Below are 24,424 nucleotides of genomic sequence, written 5' to 3'. Positions count from 1 at the left end.
TGTAACGCTGGACACTACACTGGAAAGTTTCAGCTTCAAGATTAGCCGTGGCAACTAATCTCCCGTGTGATTTTTGTCTCCGGCGCGTCTCTATTTCCAGAACCTTCCCTTTCCTCGCCGGTCTCATGGGTGTGAAAATAGGCTTTGAAAAGAACCGTGTGTGGGCGGGCGCATGCAACCTTTCCAAAAGAGCTTGGCAAAGCATTTTTCTTCAGCTCATGTTTCTTGCCTTTATCTCATCATAGCCCTAAAACCTTCTCCTGCAAAAGGCAATCGAATGGCGTAAGGCTAACCCGGCTCAGGCACATGCATATAAATTAGTACAGTCCTACGCTTGGCTCCCCGGGAATAAAACCCCTCCTGATTGTGGGACTTTGTTCCGGCTAAACAGGCGCCTTAAAGCACAGCACCGCCCCGCGGGTACTCAAAACAGAGGCTCGGGGACAAAACACCCTCTGATTTGCCTGGAAAGCAATCGGTCCCAAGAAACCTCGCGATACTCAGCGGTTGCGAAGGATGACGCAATTTCCCCTGAACTAAGATGGCAGCGTCCAGAGCGAAGTGTGTGGAAAATGGAGACGTTGCCCCCATGGGATATACGGGTGAGTAGAAAATGGGGCAGGGAGAAGGTGAAAGAAGTAACTCTGTTAATCCTGCGAGTTGCTTTCTCGGTTGCCTGGCGGTTTCAATGGCTTCCGTCCTCGCTGCGACAGTCTGCTTATATACATCTTTTTGTTTGTTTCAGTAATGTGACAAACATATAATTTATATACACGTGCAAAAAGCATATATACGAGTCAATAGAGTGTTACGCTTGTGTATGTGGCTGGGAACTGGTTTTCCCCAGGAAGAGGATAATGGAGAGAGTAATTAAATAAATTGGTCTTGCCACAAAGTAGCTTAGATTTTGGACAGGGAATCTAAATAAATTTTCATTCCACTTCTGACCTGACCTGAGTATTCATTAAATGCATACATATACATACATGCCCACAACAGAATTTGCTTTCATCGTAAGCAACATAGAGTGCAAAAAAGGTGTTAGAAATAGTAAACCAGTGAAATGAAACATACTAGATAAAAAAGGAATTATAACTAAATCTAGATTACACCACCAATCACTATTCCTCTCCAGTATCTGCAAGGAGGGCAGAGGGTTTCAGACTAACAAAAGCAGTGGGGCAGTATTGTGATGCAAATCCCATTCCTTTTCCACAGGCGCCGCACTGTTGCACAAATGCCTGGTGTGGTGCAAAAGTAACAAGAACCTGCAGATTCTGCTGTCTACACCTTTCTATCCTGGCAAACCCTCCTTGCTTCCATGAAACATTATCATACATCCTCTTTTGTTCTTTATGTGCTTGTCTGTCTTGTTTTGAAGATCTCGTCAATTCCATCCAACTGCAACTTTCTTGTTCTTTCCCTTCCCCTTGATCCATCCATTGTTCCTTCATATATTTGTTTTGCAAATCAGTCTTCATTCATTTACTCTATATGATCAAACCACTTCAACATACTTTTCTCATATAAGTCACTCACTCACTCACTCACTCACTCACTCACTCTTTCTGACTGACTGACTGACTGACTGAATTAATTAATTAATTAATTAATTCACCGCCCATCTCTCCCTCACATTGGGACTCTGGGCGGTTTACAATAAAACAGGATTAAAATGCAAAACCATCCCAAGTACAAAATACAATAAAATAGCAATAGAAAATACAATAAAATACAAATATAATAGAATCTAAATGGCTAAAAGATCTTAATCTGTCCTTGAGTGTAATAGGCCCCTCAAAATCACTTTAGGGCACTAGCCATCCCCAGGTATAATTATTCCCCCTCCCATTCCAAGCCTGCTGACAAAACCAGGTCTTGAATATACTGAATGAATATTGGTATTCATTCAGTACCCATTCATTTTTTACTTTGTCTCTTCTTGTTTTACTATAAATATTTTTAGTATCCTATTCTCATTGCATTCTGTCTACTTATACATTTCTCCTGACATACCCACCTCTGACTTACATGTAAGAAAATGAGCAGAAACATATTTTTATACATAGCCATATTCACTTCTTTCAAAAAACATTCATTCCTGACAAAAAATTTTATTCCTGGCATGGAAACAGCATTGGTCACTTTTTTAGATGATCTCTGTTAAGAGCAGGATGAGGGTTGTGCATCCATCCTTGCCCTAATTAACCACTCTGCTGTTTTCAATACTATTGACCATGGTATCCTTCTGGATCTGTGTTGTGCTATTTCATCTCCTTTCTCCAGGGTCGGTTCCAGTCAGTGGTGATTGGGGAGGAGAGATCCTGCCCCCTCTGGTGAGATCATCTGTCGCCATGGGGTAAGGTATCATCAGTATGCTGATGATACCCAATTATACAACTGTGCCCCTGGCGAATTAAGTGATAGTATGGACGTCTTATCCCAGTGTCAGGAAGTTCTGGGGAACAACAGGCTTCAGCGGACCTCTGGCAAGACTGAGCGGCTTTCGGTTTTGGGGCCATCTTTGCTGCTGGATGGCGTTGTACGGCCCCAGACAGACCCAGTGCACATCTGGAGGTCCTCCTGGACTCACAACTCCTGCTTGAAGAGCAGGTGACAGTTGTGGCTAGGAGGGTCTTTGCACAGCTTCATGTTGTGTGCCAGTTACGCCCATTCCTGGATTGGGGGGCTCTGCTCACAGTTACTCGTGCCCTAGTCACCTAACAATTGGATTACTGTAATGCACTGTATATGGGGCTGCTCTCGAAGAGTATCCGGAAGCTTCAGCTGGTGCAAAATGCAGCAGCATGAGCAGTTATGTGTGCTTCTAAAACAGGACAGGTTACGCCTCTGCTCCGCAAACTGCATTGGTTGCCAGTCTGCTTCCAGATCCAATTGAAGGTGCTGGTTTTGACCTTTAAAGCCCTTCATGGCATGGGGCCAGGTTATTTGAGGGACTGCCTCTCCCTGATTACATCTGCTCATCCCATCAGATCCCACAATAGAGGCACGCTGCAGGTCCCGTCTCTCAGGGAACTACACTTGGCAGGCCTTATCTGCCGTAGCGCCCACCTTATAGAACATTCTTCCCCCCCAAAGTGAGGTCAGCTCCATCCCTTCTTATTTTCCAGAAGTCCCTGAAGGCCTGGCTTTGTCATCAGGCCTGGAGATCTCAGGGGACTGGTGAGATCTTGAGGTGGCTCTATTGCTGATCAAATCTCTTGTGTGTGCTTTTTTTTTTTTTAAACGTTTTTAATATGACTGTGTTTGACATGTTTATTGTTTTATACTTCTTTGCTGTATGTCACCCAGAGTCACTCCTTGTGAGATGGGCGGCCATATAAATTTGATTGGATGGATGGATGGATAGATAGAATAAAAGACCACATATTATCTATTAATTTTCTCCAGTATTTGTGTGTCTGAACATTTCTCTATCTCCCTGCTTTTAGTAAGCATTTTGTCAAAGTACCCAAATTCATCTACTAGCTTTAGTTTTTCACCATTTACCTATAACTTGCAATTTTTCACTCCCTTTTCCTATAAAACACACTGATCTTTGATCAATGTTCCAATGTGTATTTGTTGACTCATATATATGAGAGCCAGTTTGTTGTAGTGGTTAAGGCATCAGGCTAGAAACTGGGAGGCCATGAGTTCTAGTCCCACTTTAGGCACAAAGCCAGCTGGGTGACTTTGGGCCAGTCCCTTTCTCTCAACCCTAGGGAGGAGGCAATAGCAAACTACTTCTGAAAAACCTTGCCAAGAAAACTGCAGGGACTTGTCCAGGCAGTCTCCGAGAATTGGTGTCATGATCACCATTGCGATGCTTGTGACATTGCAACGGCTCACATAACAATACAGGGAAATGGGTACCGGGCGGATTAAGGGAAAAGGCAACTAGCTAACAAAAGAGAGCAACAGGTGCTGGCAACAAAGTATCGACTCTGGCCGGAGGCACGGAAGAGAGAGATACAATGTTGCAAAGAAGGTAATTGACAAGACCAGACCACAAGGCGCGCCCGAGCTGTCAAAAAGATTACGAACCTGATCGCCCGGCAATGAACCATCACCGGCCGGGAAAACAGTCAAGGAAACGCCCGAGGCACAGGAGGGGCTCCACGACCCCTCACCTAACGGCAACGGAACCAACGGGGCTCGGGCGCACCCGGCGTAAGAAGGGGTGGAACGATGACCGGCGCAGGCTATTTAAATACCGTTCCGGCGCGCTCCACTCTCAGCTTTTCTAAGGGCATGCATCCTATACTCAAAACCAGAACCTAAGCCTACACTAGTGTCTGTGTTTTTACTGGGTAGCAGGCAGAGCCTGACATAAAGCTGAGAGTCACCAAACCAAAATCGCCAAGCTCCACCGGACGAAAAATTTTCCGCGGGAGAGACCAACTGGCGAAAACCGGAACTGGGGACAGCGATGGAGCCAGCACTTCGCACCAGAGGCGTGAAGGACGGCCCACAAGAGGCAGAGGCGACCCAACAGCGGCTGGAGGCAGCGTACCCGAAAGGGGACACGGACACCCTCCCTGCTCACACCGCACCCTAGTTCCAGATCTGGAGCTCCAACCCAGATGGGAGAACCCCGACGGAAGACAAAGTCGGGGACCAGCAACTCCTTGCTTGGGCTGGCGGAGCAGGACCCTGGACGGGAACACCCTACTCCACCTGGAGGCTCTGCTACCCCAAAACACCTGAGCAGGAAGGCGCAAGACTACGTACCGGACAGCATCTGGCAGCACCGACATCGGACGACCAGGGCACGCCAGTCAGGGTCACGGCCCTGGAAGCCAGGGCACGATACCTGGAGCACCTGCTCCTGTCCCCGACATCGGCAGACGAGGACACAACCCTGAAAGCCAAGGTACGAGACCTGGAACATATGCTCCAGTCCCTAGCAACAATCGTCAGCGAGCGCTCCAAGACTGAGGCGGCACAGGGGGTAAGAGGGGATTGGGGCAACATACCCACCCCGCCAACAACCTCGAGCGGAAGGGGCCAAGCACGAGACTCTGTCGCAGGGATTCGCGGCCCCAGGCCAGTGGGAGCCATCCCTCACCACCCACAGGTAGGGGACCTGCAAATTGGGAGGTTCGCCAAAGACTTCCCCGTACAATTTGACGGGAACCCTACGAAACTGTCCTTCTTTCTAACAAATGCGAGGGACTACATGGCCCAATACGGCCATTGCTTCAACACAGAAGCCACTAAAATCTCGGCGGTGGCCACCAAGCTCCAAGACAGGGCTGCGGACTGGTACGTGCAGATGTCCGAGTCCGGAGCCCCAGCCTTGGCCGATTTCCATGACTTCCTCGCCGAGTTGAAGCATTACTTTGAGGACCCCCTGGCGAAAGAAAGGGCCAAGTGCACACTTCAAGTGCTACGCCAGGGAAGAAAACCGGTGGCCGACTACGCCCTCGAATTCAAGGTCCTCGCAGGCAAAATCATGGAATGGTCTGAGGCCACCCTGATCGACATGTTCAAGCGTGGCCTCAACCGGGAGGTGCTTCAATGGGCACTCTACAGGGACAACCCAGCCTCCCTTCACGGATGGATTTGCCTAGCTGGAAAAGCGGAGCACGCTCAGCGCACGTTCCTGCTCGCAACCGCAGATGACAAAATCCCGCCCAGCACAAGAGGACCAGTCCCACAGTCGGGCCCAATCTGGCACGCAGACCAACAACAGAGGCTTGCCTGCGGGCAGTGTACCAGGTGCGGGAAAACGGGCCACCGAGCGGCGGACTGTTTCACAAACAGAACAACAGATCGCCCGCCCAGACCCACACTGAAGACGCCGCACAAGCCATCCAACCCCCCCAGACGGCTCAGGAGCGTTAGCAACCCCGGACGAGGACGCGGACGCCTACCTCGCAGGGGATGCGATTGACGCCCAAGAACAGCCGGCGGAAAACGCTCCCCACCTGCTCTAAGCAGCGCCGCTGGGTAGGTGGTGAAGAAGGGGCGCAACAACCCCAGGGTGAATGACGATTGCTCCATCCTGGCAGGGACAATTGAGCTCTCTTACGGCCCTAGAGCCATTGCGGCCAAAGCTATGGTGGATTCTGGGTGCTCCAGAAATCTGATCCACCCGGACATTGTCGCTGCACTAAAACTGCCTTGTTTTCCCCTCCCTAAACCGCTGGCGTTCCATCAACTAGATGGTTCTACAGCGGGGGGGAGACCAGCCACCCAGAGGACCGGAATGGTCACCCTGACAATGGGCACCCACAAGGAATCAATAAACTTTGTGGTGACCCAGATAGGGAAACCCATAATAGTGCTGGGGATCCCCTGGCTAGCACGCAACAACCCACACATAGACTGGAGGACACGCTCCATCAAGTTCAAAGACGGGGTCTACCAGGCACTGACACCGGACAAACCATCTGCTCCGACGGTGGGGAGGGCAGAAGTCGTCAACCATGCCCACGACCCCCCCCCCCCCCGAAGGACTGCCGGAGCAATATGCAGACTTTGCAGATGTCTTTGGAGAAGAGGAGGCGGTCCAATTACCCCCCCACCGCAAGACGGACTGCACAATTGAACTGCTCCCAGACGTCCCATTACCCAAGCCCAAGATCTACCCCATGACCCAGAGAGGATTAGCAGCGCTGCGGGAATTCTTGGATAAAAACCTCTCCAGGGGCTTCATAGAACCAGCAAACTTGCCAGTTGGAGCACCCGTCCTATTTTGGGAAAAGAAGGACGGCACCCTGAGACTATGCACCGATTACCGCGGATTAAATTCCGCTTCCCTATCCAACAAATACCCCCTACCCCTCGTAAAGGACATGCTAGCACACCTGTCAAAGGGAAGGGTGTTTTCCAAACTCGACCTCCGCGAGGCGTATTACAGAATCCGCATCAGGGAGGGGGACGAGTGGAAAACGGCATTCAACTGCCCCTTGGGCTCCTTCCAATACAAGGTACTGCCATTCGGTCTTGCGGGGGCCCCGGGGGTCTTCATGCAACTCATCAATGAGGTACTGCATGAACACCTATTCAAGGGCGTAGTGGTTTACCTGGATGATGTCCTCATCTACACGAGGACGCAGAGGGAACACGAGAGGTTGGTGAGGCAAGTCCTCACTAAGCTACGGAAAGCCAAACTCTACGCTAAGCTGTCCAAGTGCGAATTCCACAAATCGCGCTTGGACTACCTAGGGTACAGAATCTCTGACAAAGGCGTAGAAATGGATCCTGTGAAGGTCCAGGAAGTTTTGAGCTGGGAACGCCCACGCACCAGGCGCCAGCTTCAAAGCTTCCTCGGGTTTGTGAATTTCTATAGGTCCTTCACGAGGGGGTTCGCGGAAATCGCCCTACCCTTAACCGATTTGCTCAAGACCAAGGGCATCGGGGAGACGCGCAAGGTTAAAAACCCGGGGGCCATACTTAATTGGACTCCTGCCTGTCAAACCGCATTTGACAGGCTAAAAGCGCTGTTCACAGCGGAGCCAATCCTAGCTCACCCGGACCCCGAACGACCTTTTGTGGTGCAGGTGGACGCCTCTGACTTCTCAATAGGCGCCATCCTGCTGCAAAAGGATTCCGCGGGAATCCTGAAGCCATGCGCCTACCTCTCGAGGAAATTCTCGGAGACAGAGAGACGCTGGCACGTATGGGAAAAGGAAGCGTTTGCAGTTAAAGCAGCGCTGGAGGCTTGGCGTCACCTTTTGGAAGGGACGACTTGCCCGTTTGAGGTCTGGACAGACCACCGCAACCTCGAGGCGCTCCGTACGCCCCGGCGCCTCAGCCCCAAGCAAATACGATGGGTGCAGTTCTTCAGCCGGTTCAACTTCCAGCTGAAGTTCATACCAGGCAAAAAGAACTTCCTGGCAGACGCACTCTCCCGATTGCCCCAGGATGCGGAGCCTATCTCCGACATTATAGGGACGGTGCTTTCCGATTCCCAGCTCGGTATGGCAGCGGTCACCGGGGTCACGCTCAGGGACAGCCTGCCCCCCCCTCACAAACAACTACGACGCAACCCGCCCCTAGACGCAGGCAACCTCTAATACCAGGGGGGCTACGGGTAGATTTCATAACGGCATTGAAATCTGACCCCTGGCTCCTCGTCAACCCCAACAAGGTCACCATGGACCAGGACCTCGCATGGGCGGAGGGAAGGCTTTATGTACCCGACTCACAACGGCAGGCGATCCTCAACAGATCGCATGACAGCAAACAGGCTGGTCACTTCGGGTTCCTGAAAACCCTATACCTGACTCGGAGACAGTTTTGGTGGCCCTCGCTGAGGAAAGACGTCAAGACGTATGTGGCGTCCTGCCCAGTGTGCGCTATGGCCAAGCGGCCGGCTGGCAAACCCCAGGGGCTGCTGCAACCCATAGCTGAACCCTCCCGCCCTTGGGATGAAATCTCAATGGACTTCATAGTCGACTTACTGCCCAGCCAAAAGAAAACAGTCATTTGGGTGGTAAAAGACTACTTTTCAAAACAAGCTCATTTCATCCCCTGCGCCTCGATCCTGTCAGCCCAACAGCTGGCGAAACTGTTCCTAGTCCACGTGTACCGCCTACACGGATGCCCCTCCCGCTTGGTGACCGATAGGGGCACATAATTTACCTCGAGGTTTTGGCGGGCTTTTTTGAAACTGATAGGTACCCAGCAAGCCCTGTCAACCTCCTGGCATCCCCAGATGGACGGATCCACAGAGATCCTTAATGCCACACTGGAGCAATTCCTCCGCTCCTACATAAACTATCACCAAGACGACTGGGTAGACCTCCTCCCATTTGCAGAGGTCGCATACAACAACGCGATACACCAAAGCACGGGAAAACCCCCCTTTGGGGTGGTGTCGGGTCGGGAGTTCATCCCCATCCCTGAACTACCTCAGCCTCCGTCCCCAACAGTGGCCCCCTGTGATTGTGGTGAGAAAATCGCAGATTCCTGGCCGGTCATCAAGGACGCGCTTAAAGAGGCACAAACAGCGGACAAATCACAAGCGGACAAACACTGGCGCCAGCAACCAACATTTCAGGTGGGGGACATGGTCTATCTATCCACCAGATTCATAAAATCGCCGCAACCGTCAAAGAAGCTGGCCCCCAAGTTTATTGGACCATTCCAGGTGACACAAATAGTGAACCCAGTCATGGTGCGCTTGGACCTGCCCCATAATCTAAAGAGACTGCACCCGGTATTTCACTGCAGCTTACTCAAGCCGGCAAGTGATCCTTCCCGGTGGCACCCACGCACGCCCCCCTCCCACCAGTGATGATAGACGGGCAGCAACACTTCGAAGTAAAGGAGGTGCTTGACTCCCGCAAGCGGCGGGGCTCCCTCCAATACCTCGTAAAGTGGAAACACTTTCCACACCCTGAGTGGGTCGCTGCCCGTGACATCCAGGCTCCTGACCTGATCCGCACCTTCCACACCGCCTACCCCTCCAAACCCGCGGCTTAACCTTCCCAAAGGGGGGCAGTATGTCATGATCACCGTTGCGATGCTTGTGACATCGCAACGGCTCACATAACAATACAGGGAAATGGGTACCGGGCGGATTAAGGGAAAAGGCAACTAGCTAACAAAAGAGAGCAACAGGTGCTGGCAACAAAGTATCGACTCTAGCGGAGGTGTGGAAGAGAGAGATACAATGTTGCAAAGAAGGTAATTGACAAGACCAGACCACGAGGCGCGCCCAAGCTGTCAAAAAGATTACGAACCTGATCGCCCGGCAATGAACCATCACCGGCCTGGAAAACAGTCAAGGAAACGCCCGAGGCACAGGAGGGGCTCCACGACCCCTCACCTACCGGCAACGGAACCAACGGGGCTCAGGGCGCACCCGGCGTAAGAAGGGGTGGAACACTGACCGGCGCAGGCTATTTAAATCCCGTTCCGGCGCGCTCCACTCACTCTCAGCTTTTCTAAGGGCATGCATCCTATATTCAAATAAAACCAGAACCTAAGCCTACACTAGCGTCTGTGTTTTTACCGGGTAGCAGGCAGAGCCTGACAATTGGAGACGATTGGATGGATTAAAACACATCACATCACATCACATCCACTGCAAATTATTCAGGTTCTCAACCAACAATATGATATCCCCTGTATATAGAAATACACACATTCATGTCTCCCAATAATGTCCTCATAATCATTCCTCATACATTAATCCATAAATACATTAAACAACCAATGGGCATAAAAAATCTTTGTCTTATTCCTTGCTCAGTGCTGAACCATTCACTAAGCATTCCATGTATTCTCATACATGTTTCCTTATGTATGTGCCTTTGAGTTAGTCTGGACTTCTGGCAGCTACATTGGACAAGTTCAACTGTACTTCCTCTGTATGTTCTCTTAGCACATTCAGCAACCAACTGCAAAACTTTCCATAATTCTATTCAGTTTACTTTTTCTACATCGACAAACGTGAAATACGTTTTCTTTCTCATTCATGCATTTCTCAATGAAGAGCAAAAATCTGCCCAGCATAAACTTGCAGTATATGTACTGTGCCTTCAAGTCCGTCTTGACTCCTGGTGACTATATAGACAAGTCCCTTCAGTTTTCTTGGCAACATCTCAAGTGGTTTGCCATTGCCTTCTTCCTAGGACTGACAGTGAATGACTGACCCAATGTCACTCAGCTGGCTTCCATGCTTAAGGAGGATGAGAACTCAGATACGAATCCCTTTGTAGTTTTTGCATTAACTCATGCTACTTTTTCTTTGTATAAGGAAACAATAACAGTATTATTTCAATTGTTATGTGCAGATGCAATTTTCGCACACATAGTAAACAAGTTGCACAGCTTTTCCATAAGCAATTGTCATCCATATTTTAATAATTCTGCAATTATACCATCTAACCAGCAGCTTTCCCACGTATCAACATTCTCACAATATTTCTTAAGAAATGAACTGATTACAGGACTGTCAGGAGTGATTGTCACCATTTGCAATAGGGATGTAACAAGTGAACGGTGTTTATAGGATTGTAAACCTACCTGTCACATTTATCCAGTTAAACTATGCAGCGTTCAGAGTTAGCTACCCTGCAGGATAGTACTCTGCAGTGAACTGTCCTTCCTCCATTATGAAAATAATGCACTTCAGTTGTATTGGTGTTACTTCTTAAATATGGAAACATGTTTATTTAAAGCTCCCACAGACTTACTGAGTTTAGATGCACGTGTACACTCTGTGCATGCTCTTTTGTCCTGTTGATTGTGGAGCATTCAGAATGCCTTTGAAGAGGAAGAGCACTCACTGCATGGGCATCCTGAATCTTCACATCAGTAGGAACCAAGAACATAGAATATTAATATACCTGAGCTTATCAGGCAAACCAGTATAGGGCCTTTTTGCATTTTAAATGCATTCTGAAATCTCCACAAACAAAGTAAAACTAGTCCTCAGTCCCCCTCAGAGGTTGGTTGGGGAAAGTCCAGCAAGGAAGGCAAGTTGCTTCACCAAGTCAGAATCCAGGCTTGAACTACAGAATATTGCCATGTAACCTGTTCTGAAGAATATGTTTTTGTTTAAGATGCTGGTTGGCAGGCAAGAAATTTACCATTGGCCAGACCTTGGCATTGATTGCCCCAATGAGTTTATTAAACAAAACTCAGTAAAATTGGAAACTCATCCATATAACCATCCCCCTATCCCAATTGTCAAAACAAAGATTATGCACATAGACAATTTCAGGATTCAATCAAGGACCTTTTCCTTCCTTCTATGGGGTTAATTGCCATGATTGGCCAGTCTGAACCTGGAACTCTCAAAAAAGGTTTTTCCATGTCAGTAAACTGCAAATTCAGTACGATGGGGAGCCATGTTTTTTGTTCATTACACATTTGTCAAATTCCTGAAGCAAGAGACTTACTCAACAAAAAAAGGTTTCCTGAAATAAACATTTATTTTATGAATTCACAGTGGTTCTGTTTAAGTATTTATCTGTACAGTAGTAGAAATAAAGTGGAGAGGGGATATTAGAGGCTTATGCAAGTCCTGCCCCCCACTCCCAAGCCACTACTTTGTCTGTTGTTAAAAGTTCAGCAAAAAGAGTTTATAATTGTCTAGAGTCCATGAGAATTAAGGTGGACAGATGCAGTAGATCTGTTAAGAGTGGGGACAGATCTTACATGTATACTTATATTCATTTTTATTTCTCAATTTAATGTTCTCTATGTGGAGACAAAAGTCTACCTAGGCTTCTCTTGCTTCAGGAAGTTTCGCTCCCAGTCTGATCAAGAATCAGTCAACTTAAAGAGAATATTCTCATGAAAATGATATTATTAGTTAAGGAACAGACTCTGTCTCTTTGTCTGATCTCATGTTTGCTTTGTTTAATCAGTCCAATGCTTTAAGCAGATTACAAACCTCTTAAAAGAATTTAGGGGGAAAACTGTAAAATGCAAAAATAAATATTGCACAAAAGAAAATAAAGTTGTAAGAAGTAAGCCTGCACCTACAGTATCTTACTTTGTCCAGTCACATGCTGACATACTGTAGTAATAAAACATTTCCTTCTTCACAAACCTACTAGCTTGGCCTCAAGCATTTAGTCATTCATCAATGTACAACTGTTAGTTCAAGCAAACTTGTGGGATGCTGCTTTCCTCCTAGAGATGAGAAGGGTTCTAATTCAACAATCTGAAGGGCATCAGGTTGGGAAAAGCTGCTTTAGACTGTCTTCCAGAGCTGCTACATGTTGCAGAGAACCTGTGGCCCAGTTTTTTTTTTTAGGGGCAAAGTATTCTATTTATTGAAATAATTGGTTCACTCATGTGACAGCATATGCATTGATTGTTTTTGATCTATAAAATGTTCACCAATATTAGGTTTTTTGCTGAAGTTTCTTGATTAGAAAATGCTTCTGTTCTTTTTTAGCTATTCCAGTCAAGTTTTCTGACAAGCACCAATCACCTCATTACCTCTATGTGAAAGAACACAAAGTCAGAGAGGGCAGAGATCCTAAGAGGCCTCAAAACCGAACTCTTTTTGTCCTAAATATCCCTCCATATTGTACAGAGGTGAGTTTATTTGAAGAAGGAGAGGAGGATTATATACTGTAAGCTATGGGGACTTGGACATTCAGAACACAGATATTACAAATGTTGGTAACAAGGTAACTTTGAGAATATAATATACATTGGACTTTGATTATGAATAACACTTTTGATTGGAATGCAAATCTGCTGAAAAAAATTAGTTGTCTTTGTCATTCTGTTAAGTGAACATATTTTTGTCTGTCTGAACATCTGCCTAACATGGTCCCTGTAATTTGGTGGTCACAAGATTTGTTGGCTTTCAGCTTCCATAGCTTTCAGGCATCAGCTTTGAGAGCATCAGGTATGGGACAGCTGATTGTAGATATTTGCAGCAGTAGTTGGACTGAATGACCAAATAGAGCATCAAGATAACTTTGTTTCCATAGAAAGTTTAGATGTTAAAGTTTGTGCAGATAAAGAAGTAGTGTGGTGTATTGGTTAAAGGAATAAATAAGCCTCTTTCTCTCTGTTATCCCCAGTCCACATGAAGGACAAAGTTAATTCTGTCTCAGAATCAGGCTTATTGCCAAAAGATAGATGCAGCATTCCAAGATCTCTTAAGAAAGGGATACACAACTTTCAGGGGGCCATGCAGAGTCTTTGAATGGCATGTTGGTTGCTGGAGTCCAAAAACATACGGTGAAACAAACAGTGTCTATTCAAAAATAAGATTTTTTTTAAGTTCTTAAACTTGCATGAAACTTCTTTCAAGGATAAAAGGAAACTCGCCCACTGTAATGAAACTTGCCTTTCTGAAGGTTCTTAATACCCAAAAAGCCATTAAGAAGCATTTCCAAAAGCGATTAAGAAAGGAAGTATGCAAACCCAATGTCCTCAAAAGGCTCCGAACCACGGCATGGGCAGAGGTAACTTTCCTTCAGCTACCAGAGCTCTAAAATCTACCGGAGACCGCTGTTTTACGATCTCCTTGAGGGGAGCCACTGTATGGATTGCTTGTGGGCAATCCTGGTCCTCTTCTTGCTCTAGGAGGAATTGTAAGGAGCTGATCCATTCGCTGGCTCCTTGTTCCACTGCGGATGGTTCACAGTCTTCTTCAGTCCGCTATTGCTTCCCTGGAACAGCAACATCAAACGTTTTCAAAGGCCACATATAATACTAGGACCTCAAGTTGTGCACCCAGATGGAAGAGGAGGAAGATGTGAGCAGTAATCTGCCTGCTACAGTTAGCTGAGGATGTTAGGCAAGATAGAAGAAACCATTTCACCCTTCAGAAATGTCTGTCCTCTAACCATGCCATGAATTGTGCTGAACCTTTTTTGCCTTCCTTTTAGGAATGTATATCAAGGCTGTTCTCCAGCTTTTGCCCCGTACAGTCTGTGGAGATGTGTGAAAAGCCAAAGCCAAGAGACAGGACAGAAACACCCAGGACCAAATTCTTTGATATCAAGACACTCTTGGTAAATTGAGAACATGGAGGATAATAGCAGGATAAAGGAAGCTAAGGCTTTACCTTTTTAACAGGCACAAATGAACATTTTTGAAAAAGACTGAAGCAAATGTTTCATTATGATGGTCAGGTGTTGCCTTCTCCCCTGGTTTACTGTTCCTGATTCCTCAGTGAAATAATCAACTGGGTAATTGTTTGTATGTCAAGATCTTTTAGACTAACAGACTTACTGTGCACTGTTGTGGTAGCTTTTAGCTGAAAGGGGTTGGGCCTCTTTTTAGCTTGCCTCAGTTTGGCTTGGCTTATAAAGGCTTCTACTGATTATCCTAGATAATTCTTGCAGGCTGATTTCTTGATTCTATAAAGGAGGCAGAGGTGAGGCCCTTGCTTAAGAAGCCATTTTTGGACCTGACCTATTTTAGGTCACAGTATCTAGCATATCATATTTAGCTAAGCTTTTCTGTGGGTTCTGGGTTAGACCAGGGTTCATAAGTGTTTCCAGACCTATATGTGGGAGAACAACCTGAAACTAATCCCAGGCAAGATAGACATTACTGATTCCAGGGGATGACTTTGGGATTTTAGAGATACATGTATTTTGGATGGGGTTTCAGATAGGAAACATCATAATGACAAATGAACAGCCAGGATGAGGCTGGAGCAGCTATCTCTATGGCTGCCATAGCACTCTAGTTTTTGGCACATTTGTAAGTGAAACTTGAAACAATGTGCTTCTTGCTTCACAGGGATTCCAAGTAGCTTATGTGGTATTCAAGAGTCCTGCTGGAGTACAGGCCGCCAAATTCTCATCACTGCAAGGGCCCCTGATAATATCTTCAGACAGCCATCCTGTGCAAACTGGCATTCACAGTAAGTTAAGCACAAATGCTATGCATTTTCCTTTTCCAAGTCTGGCATACAGAAGTTTGCATTTGGGGCAGCACCCAATAGTCCCTCAGAAATATTGGACAGAACTGGAAATCCAAGGTTCAGTTCTCTCTTCACACGTTTGATTTCAGATTTGTGATTTCTCTGCCTGATCTGACTCATGATAAACATCTAGAATGGAAATCAAGAAGGGAATGAAAATAAGGAAAGGATTTGAGTTCTGAGCAATGAAAAATATTAAAAAATCCTGCTGCTAGCTAAAAGGCTGTTTGTTTCTCAACGATTCTGGATGTGATTCAAGATGCTGGTTATCACCTATAAATGTCTTCATGGCATAGGGCCTGGTCATTGGAGAGACTTCCTATCTCCCATTAAGAGAGTCACCATGCTCTGAGTCCCCTCCCTTCTCTGTCATGGTGCCTGCCCTCTGGAATGAGGGTCCTACTGAAATCTGAGTGACTCCCATCCTGATGGCATTCTGGAGGGCCTTGAAGACCTGGCTCTTCTCCCAGGCTCCGGGCTTAGGTGGTTGGAGTCCCTGTCCGTGTATGATGTTCATGTGTTGACCAGATTTGCCACGTGTTTATTAGTAGAAGTTTATTTTTATACTGCTTGTATTGTAAGTTGCCCAGAATCAGTCTGGAGACAGGCAGTGCCTAAATCAATCGATCAAATAAATAAATAAATAAGGTAAAATTAAATCCAACAAACATCTTGAAGGATAGCCTTGACAAAGGAAGTTATTGAATAGCATGTACATTTGCTCAAAATAATATTAATGAAAATAAGGCCCCATAAAGTGTAAATCAGATTTAAGTTCTTCTTAATCACATTTGTCCTAACCCCAATATTCAAAGAAATTTTAGATTACCTATGGCTTGTTTTATTTGTACCAAAACTGGAGGTTTTGATTCTGGTCCAGAATGTAGCACAGGCAGTGACGGGCATGCCTCTTTATGCCAATGTGACACCTCTGCTCTGCAAACTGCACTAGCTACAAGCAGGTTTCCAGGTGCAATTCAAGGTGCTGGTTATCCTCTGTAAAGCCCTTCATGGCATAGGGCCTGGTCATCTGAAGGACCATTTATCTCCCCTTGACAGAGTCAGCATGCTCTGAGTCCCATCACTTAAACAATGCCATCTGGTGGGACCCAGTTGGTGAGCATGCTCTGTCATAGTTCCTGCCTTCTGGAACACCATTTTCCCCAAGGTTTGTATGGCCCTCAACATGGTCCTGTTTAAACAAGAATTAAGACCTGGCTCTATCCCCACGCCCTGGGCTAATGTGGGTGATGCACCCTTGTATGATGTTTCAGTTTTTTTAATGATTATTTTTTTCTGGCTTTTGATGATTTCTGCATTTTACAGTATTTTACTGTTACATTTGTAAGCTGTCCAGAATCAACAGATTGGGGTGCCCTGCACATTTCGTTAAGTAAATAAATATTTACCAGTCAAGAAAAATGAATGAATCAGAACACAATATCTTAAAATATCAACATTATTACTAAGACCAACTGTCATGGCCTCCCCGGGGACCATCCCATTCATCTAATGTTAGTGTTTGGGGTCCACTTGTTGGTAATTCTGGGAATGCTGCAAAATCCTGTCTATTTACCACTCTAAATGAGGTGAATCCTGTGCTCTGATGCACGGACTTGTAGGCTACTTCTGCAAAAGGGAGGAGGTCTACCCAGTCATTCCACTGATAATTGACAAAACAAGTAAGGTATTGTTCTAGGTTTTGGTTCCCCCGTTCACAGCCCCCATTTGTGGCAGGATGTTGACTGGAACTAAGCCCCTGCTCCACCCCAATCATTTTTAGAAAAGTCCTCCAGAATTTGGAGGTGAACTGAATTCTGCGATCCGAGATCACCCTTTCGGGGATTCTGTGGAGCCGGTAGATGTGTTGTACAAACATCTTGGCTAGCTGCCTGGCTGTCGGAATGCCCACGCAGGGAATGAAGTGAACCTGCTTTGAGAATTACTACCCAAATCACTGTCTTTTTGCTGCTCTCAGGTAGCTCTACTATGAAATCCATGGATATCTGCTTCCATGGTTGCAAGGGGTTGGCCACGTTCTGCAGCAGCCCCCTGGGCTTACCCCACACGCATTTGGCCATTGCCCAAGTCAGGCAGTCATTATAAGTTGCATTTTCAGTTGACTTTGGGGATACGGCTTGAAGCATTCATTGTCTTGAGCTATTTCAATTACTTTTGTTTGATTTGTTCAGCTGAAAGTCTGTACATTTTGACAATCAACCTGATTTGCAATGGGGGTTGAATAATTTTGATTACAACTGTATTTGTTAGATGTCTATCCTTCCTCTTGTACAAGAGCTCAAGGCAGCATGCATAATGCTCCCTCCTCTTGTTTTTCCCCACAACAACAGTCCTGTAAGTTAGGCTGTGCTGAGAATTGGATTGACCCCAAGCTCCCCAGTGAGCTATGGTGGCTGAGGGAGGAACAGAATCTGGGTCTCCCTAATGGCAGTCTAGCATCACAGCACTACACCCCCACTGGCTGTCATATTGGGGGGGGGGGTGCATCTATATTATTGGTTTGTTTGAGGTAATAAAATACTATAAATATATATATAAACCTCTGTACTTACATATATTACAGTTTGTACTACAAAATTGAATCTGGTTTGTGAAGATTATGTGAATATGTGAAGAGGAACTTCCAGATTCTCAAAGGATTTTTTTCCCTTTTCTTATCTTGAGAATTGCACCACAAAGTCACTGATTATTTTGTTCCTACTCTTTCAGAATGGATTGCCAGATATGCAGCATCAATTGTGGATCCTGCTGAGCTGAAGACAGAAGTGGATTCTTTCATGCAAACCTATGATCAAAAGGTTGCAAAGGTACAGCAACTAGAGACGTAATTGTGCATGGGAAGTACTGCCTTTCTTCAAGGTCTTTCCTTGATCCAGCTCCTCTGGAATGGGTTAGGATTAATAATAGCAGGCATGGTGCAGTGATTAAAATGTTCAGGTGGGCCCTGGGAAACTTGAGTTTAGTTCCTCTCACCCAGAAAGCTCACGGAGTGACCTTGGACTAGCCATTATTTGCCTGCTCACATTACCTCACAAAGTTTTTTTTTGAGAATATGAGGGTAGAAGAGAAACATGCATGTAAGAAAAGCAAAGTGGGATGTAAAATGATAATATAAATATTTTCAATCCAAGGATTATAGGATTTTTTCAATATATTACCTATGGTTGTTGTACCACATTATGTCCACCGTAATGAACTTGGCCAGGGTCATTTTCTCTCTAATGTGTATCACATATCTAGAAAGCAGTTATTTGGATGATTACATTATCCATATTTCCTGAGAACAAAATTCTGCTTTTATAAGAAAGCCCACTTTGTACAAGGCTGGGATTTCTTCTAGTTAAGAATGGCCTTCTGGATTGTAAACACTGCTTGAAATCAAGTATGTCATCAAACCATTTGCATACAGCCTTGAGATATTTTTTCTCTCATGTATCCACATTCCTGGAATAGGAAGAAGCCAAAGCTGAAAAGGAAGAAGGTGTTCCTGATAAGGAAGGGTGGGTGAAAGTGACAAGGAAAGGCCGAAGGCCTGGTCTTCCATGGACAGAAGCAGCCAATCTGCGGGCCCTAGAGAGAGAGAAACGCAAGAGAGCACGCAAGGAGCTGCTCAATTTTTACGCGTGGCAACATCGTGAAACCAAGAGAGAACGTGAGTGATTTACCTTTCATGTACTGTTTCAGGCATTTTGTTGAGCACCACAAGGTTCAGGCAACATTTTTTATTAATCTCTTGGATGAAGAGTTGAATATTTAACAAATTTACAGAATTAAAATATTTGGCTGGAATATTCTATAAGACAGAAATAACATTCAAAACTATATTGATAATTAGAAAAATAGCTGAAAATTAGATTATGAATTTCAACAGATAAATGCAAAATTCTTCAGATGCACAGGTCTAGAATGCAGACTATCTGGCCTGATAATAAGATGAAGATCTTAGCATTGTAGTTAACTGCAGTTGAGTATGAGTCAGCATTGTGATATGCTGCAAAAGAAAGGCAAATGCAGTTTCAGGCTTCATTAACAGAATTACAGTTTCAAGTCAACGAAAGTAATAATTCCACTTTCTTGCACATTGATGCAGCTATATCTAGAGTTCCACGCATTACCCTTTAAGAATTCTAGTTGATTGTTGGAAAAAACTTTCTAACAGTTAAGAGCAATTTAACAGTGAGCCAATTAAGCTGGATGTGCTCTAGTAGAAGCTAGGCAGTTATCTATCAAGAATGCTTTAATTTGGATTTCTGCACTGAGAGGGCTGGACTCAGTGGCCTAAATGCCCATTTCCTATGCTGGGATATACATTATTAGAAAAAAAATAGCTCAGATTTGCTAGGGTTGTTTTTAGAAACAATCTCAACTATGTTTTGCTGGAGGACCAATTCTTGTCTGTCCAGGAAAGAGAGAGAGAGAGATTTTTTGTATTTGTGCCTTTGAGTCAGTGACTGCCTGGACAAGTCCCTGCATTTTTCTTGGCAAGATTTTGGAAGTGGTTTACCATTGCCTCTTTCCTGGGGCTGAGAGAGAGGGACTGGCCCAAGGTCACCCAGCTGGCTTTGTGCCTAAGGCAGAACTAGAACTCACACTCTCCCAGTTTCTAGCCTGATGCCTTAACAACTACACCACACTGGCTCTCCAGGATATATTTCCTAATTACAAAGAAGCATAATTTGAATAACATCAGATTGTTTTGTTTAGGTAACATATCCTCTTTGTGGTCAATTTGGAGAGCAACTGAAGTTGTTACTGAGCATTTCCAGAAATTGGTTTTTATGTGGGTGAGCAGTGATGATGCAGTGAAAACATATAGTATACTACCTTGGTGAGGTGAGAGAAGGAGAATTGAAATTCAGAGGCTTTGTTTTCTTTTGTTCTGCTTCTTAAGTCTTTCAGTAAATGATGGATCAACAGTGTGGAACCCCAATATCTCTTAAAAATAATGTTCAAATAACTTTAATAGCATTATTAGCAATAATAATGACCAAAATTTTGCAAGTTTATGAGCAAAAACTGCATCATCTCACAAGACTTTGTTATCTTGAGAAATTTTGGTCATTTACTTTATTAAGCTTTTTTTTTTTTAAAGCACCATTGCCGTTGTCTAAAACAACTAAAAACCCTGCAGTAATTCAAAAAAATATAAGAAAAAGAAAAGTTGGTTGCAGCAGGGGTTTACCAAAGGGAAGCCACTAAAAATTGAAATGCAAAAATAAAAAAAAGCACATGAACCTGGGTTCCAGACACAAGCTATGTATCACAGCAAGTCTCTTTAACTGTCAGAGTTAAGTAACAGAAGTAACAGGCATTTTCTCTGAGCTCAGAGATAAAGACTTTAAAAAAAAGCAAGGTAATTTGCAAATGGCAGTTTCAAGTTACATACAAAAAGCAATTGGTTACTAAACAAAAAAGGGATAGGGTTAAGATAGAGTTTATTTCTTGCAAGTTCCTCTTAAAAATTAGGCACCATGGGCAATCTAAGGTGATAGGGTTACTGTCCTATAAGGAGCATGGAAGACAACAAGGCATTAAACAATTTTGGGGAGGCCCAGGAGAGCATCAATGGACACTTCGTTGATTTTGACAGATAATTATTAATATTTGATCCTAGCACCTACAGCCTTTATTGTTAATCTTGGCAGACAAAATGTAGTAGAAAAAATATTGGGCTCTAAAATTAGAATTCAACATATGGCATGGAGATTTTTTCTTAAAGCTAAAATTGTTAAGTTTTAAATTTTCTGTGCAGTATGCAGTACTCTACAATTCAGCGAAAGGCCACATTACTTCAGGGAAGTTACCTGTTGGGGGCCACATACTATTGAGTGGCTAGGCTTGCCAGAGAAGAGGTATAAATCCAGAGCAAATGTGGTCTGGATCAATCCTTTTTTTCTTGCTTTTTTTCCCCCAATCAAAATGCTGCTGCCAGAGGGACAGATTATTCCCAGAATATCACTTGAAAGTCAGCTGGAACTCAACCATCACCCAACTCAGAATGGTAATACTAAATAAGACAAAATGGGATGGGAAGATTGCTAAGTGCACAAAAATGTTTTCACATTCTCTAGCTTACTGCCACTATGTTGTCTGGTGGCGTAACAGCAAGTAGGTTGGTGGTTGTGAAAGCAGTTTTCTTCGTCATCCCTATTCTCCAGTAATAATTTGAATCACCCAGAGTAGTTACCTGCTAGTGGATAATAGGATTGAAAACTTAAGAGGATGGTTTAAGAGCTGGATTCTCACCTCTCCTTTCTAATATCTTTTGTGTATCTTTCAGACATAGCCCAGCTAAGGAAGAAATTTGAAGAGGATAAGCAGAAAATTGCTCTCATGAGGGCACAGCGGAAGTTCCGCCCCTACTAACTTGGAGAAGTTGCAGCTGTTCCCAGGAGGGCTGTAGCCAAAGTAAGAAATTCATAGAGAGTTTTTCATTAGGAAACCAGCCCTGATCTCTTGACTGGACTCTTGCTTCAGCTGCTAAAGCAAGAGGTAACAGTTGCAGTCATTTTGTTTAGGTCTATGTGAAGCTGATAATTCAGTGTCAGAGAATTTTCCATTGACAAGCTGCATCTTGATTTCATCCCTGGACTTCCTATCCCCATGAACTGAGGACTTCCCAAACAGTTTTTATAATGAACCATTCTGTAGTGTATTTCTTTAGCCTCACTTAACAAGAGAAATGAAGGGCAGCTGTTCAAAAAACTCCCCCCAAAACTGTAATTATTCTAAGCCATGAAAGTCAAGGGTTTTTTAAATTATTTTATTTATTTATTTTTAAAAGAGAAAAGTAAAAAAAAAGAAAAAAATGCAAAGGTATTATACCAGTAGGTGGACAAAGAAATTGCAAAAGTTGTACAGTTGGTGTTCAGTATAACATCGAAGAGAAATTAAAAACCAAAATGCATTAAGTTATTTGTAACAATAAGGAAAAGGATTTTGAAAATATTACTGAATCTCTGAAGTGAATGCCAAAGTCTCCACTATTTTGTTATTTAAAGATACCAATAAAAAAGGAGAAAGAACTACTACTAAAAATATTGTAGGTAAATATTTAGTTTCTAACTTCCCCTTTGTTGTACTCTGACTGATACACAATATTTATAAACATTTTTTTATTTTTTCTTCTATTTTTAGTTCTTTAGTCAATTCTTTTCTCCCTTGAAAACCACATATTAAATGCTTAAATTTACCTTGCTGCATAAAATGTAATATGGAAGCCATTCTTGCTTAAATTTGGTCAAACATCTGTTTTATTATGCTGTTAATACTTCCATTTCTGCACATTAAAGTTCCCAGTGTTATATCTTCAGTAACATATCTCTTTTCCAGGGTTTATTGCTACCTTCTGGGTAGAATGGGGCATATTATGCAACAGCAGAATAAATAAAGGTGGCTATATTGGTACTGTGACCATATTTTCTTGGAAAAAATAAAGGACAAACCTGAAAAAGGGGCAAATCTGAAAGAGGTTCATAAGGATAAAAAAAAATTGTTTATGTTTATACCTTTGCTTTACAAATAAAAATTCAAGAGCAAAGCCAAGAAAAACTTTACAAAAAGTTTTGTACTTACAAAATAAAAACATATAAAATCAAACAGTATATGTAAATTTATATATAATTTTTATGCAGAAATAATTAGGAATACAGAAGGAATGACTTCTGACCTTCTCCAGCAGATACAAATACATAATACATTAACCTCTTACTCTAATTCTAACCATAATCAACATTATTCCTATAAATGATAATAACCTAATCATCAAAACCAAAAATCAAAACTTCATTTTTTTTCAGATACAAGCAAAAAGTCCAAAAGCAGTTTCCAGTAGAAACAAATCCAGTCAAATTATTTTCTCTACTCAATACTGTCAGTTTCGCCATCTCTGCCAATTCCATTAATTTCACCAACCATTCTTCCACTGTAGGAATTTGTAAGTGCTTCCACCTTTGTGCATACAAAAACCGTGCCACCCGAATCTCAAATCACGCCCCTCCAATTCCAATGATTTCTTATTCCTTAAGGTCACCCAGTCCTTCATCCAAAGCAAACAGCAAGCATCAAAATAAAATTTCAAATCAGGTAGTCATAACCCCTCTCAGTGGCTGCTACTCTTGGATATCAGGATTATTATGATGGTGTGACCTTCTTCTGGCAAATGAATGAGGTGATAAAGAGGCTTTCATGTTTTACCAGAAACAGAACAGAACAGGAGGTGAAAGCTACACCCCTGGAATGTACTGTACCCTGTTTGGAGAAGGGTAATCTAAATCGTTTGGAAGCTCAGCAAACCAGTATAGACTCAACACGGCAATTGCTAGCACACCTGATTCCAGAGAGGTTCTAAGTATGGGATGAACTGAAGAATATGCAATCAGTTTGTCTGAGCTTATTGAGAATGTATTTGAGAAAAGGTAAAGCATCTCACTGCTGTCACCCAGGGAAAATCAAGATGATAGAAAATCACAACAAAAGGATTCATATAGCCATTTTGTCTGCCCTGGTCATGTGATTCGGAGATGTAGAGCAGTGTCTGACATATAGTATGACTGCCTCATCTGTAAAATATATGGGTTTTATGGACATATCATCATCACTGTATGTGCACAGTGGCACCACTCCTGTAGAAGCTCTATTCATTTACACTGAGATTAGTATTGAAGCTCATGATGTATTTGTAATATGTTGCCTTAGTGAAAAATTAAAGTTCTCAATAAAGCAGTACATTTTTAATTTGCACTCTTATGTTTAATGTCATCCTCCAGGTGTTTTGTGCTAATGGTTTGGTTTGTTTATTTTGTCTTTATAGTCAACTTATTTGAGCCACTTCCCAGACTGATACAATAAACTTTTCAACCATGGTCTAAGTCAGGGGTAATGGAACTAGCAAATCCAACCTTCTGCAAAAGCTAAGAAGATTGCTGTGGATGAAGGAGATGAGTTACAGAAAAATCTACAACAATTTAGTAAAATTATTGCAAAATAGTAATTATTATTTTATTGCTAGTAAAATGTGGCTCATCTTATTTT

The 24,424-nt window shown here is 43.8% G+C and overlaps 1 protein-coding gene across 1 annotated transcript; it reads left to right on the top strand.

Annotated features, from left to right (window-relative positions):
• Window positions 1–520: 520 nt before the first annotated feature.
• On the top strand, window positions 521–22,983 carry RRP7A (ribosomal RNA processing 7 homolog A). The gene is made up of 7 exons (XM_063308469.1): window positions 521–602; window positions 12,872–13,014; window positions 14,325–14,450; window positions 15,187–15,310; window positions 18,101–18,198; window positions 18,845–19,043; window positions 21,672–22,983. Exons 1-7 carry the CDS (start codon window positions 542–544, stop codon window positions 21,755–21,757), a joined length of 837 nt encoding a protein of 278 aa, XP_063164539.1. The 5' UTR covers window positions 521–541; the 3' UTR covers window positions 21,758–22,983.
• Window positions 22,984–24,424: the final 1,441 nt, after the last annotated feature.

Source organism: Candoia aspera, chromosome 7 (assembly GCF_035149785.1).
Source record: "Candoia aspera isolate rCanAsp1 chromosome 7, rCanAsp1.hap2, whole genome shotgun sequence".
Taxonomy (NCBI): domain Eukaryota; kingdom Metazoa; phylum Chordata; class Lepidosauria; order Squamata; family Boidae; genus Candoia; species Candoia aspera.
The sequence above is the reverse complement of the archived record's forward strand: the minus strand, read 5'-3'. Positions and strand labels throughout refer to the sequence as shown.

Coding starts and splice junctions, on each gene's coding strand:
- RRP7A (XM_063308469.1), top strand. CDS start 542: ATGGCAGCGTCCAGAGCGAAGTGTGTGGAAAATGGAGACGTTGCCCCC. Junction 14,451..15,186: donor TTGATATCAAGACACTCTTG/GTAAATTGAGAA, acceptor CTTGCTTCACAG/GGATTCCAAGTAGCTTATGT. Junction 19,044..21,671: donor TCGTGAAACCAAGAGAGAAC/GTGAGTGATTTA, acceptor TGTATCTTTCAG/ACATAGCCCAGCTAAGGAAG.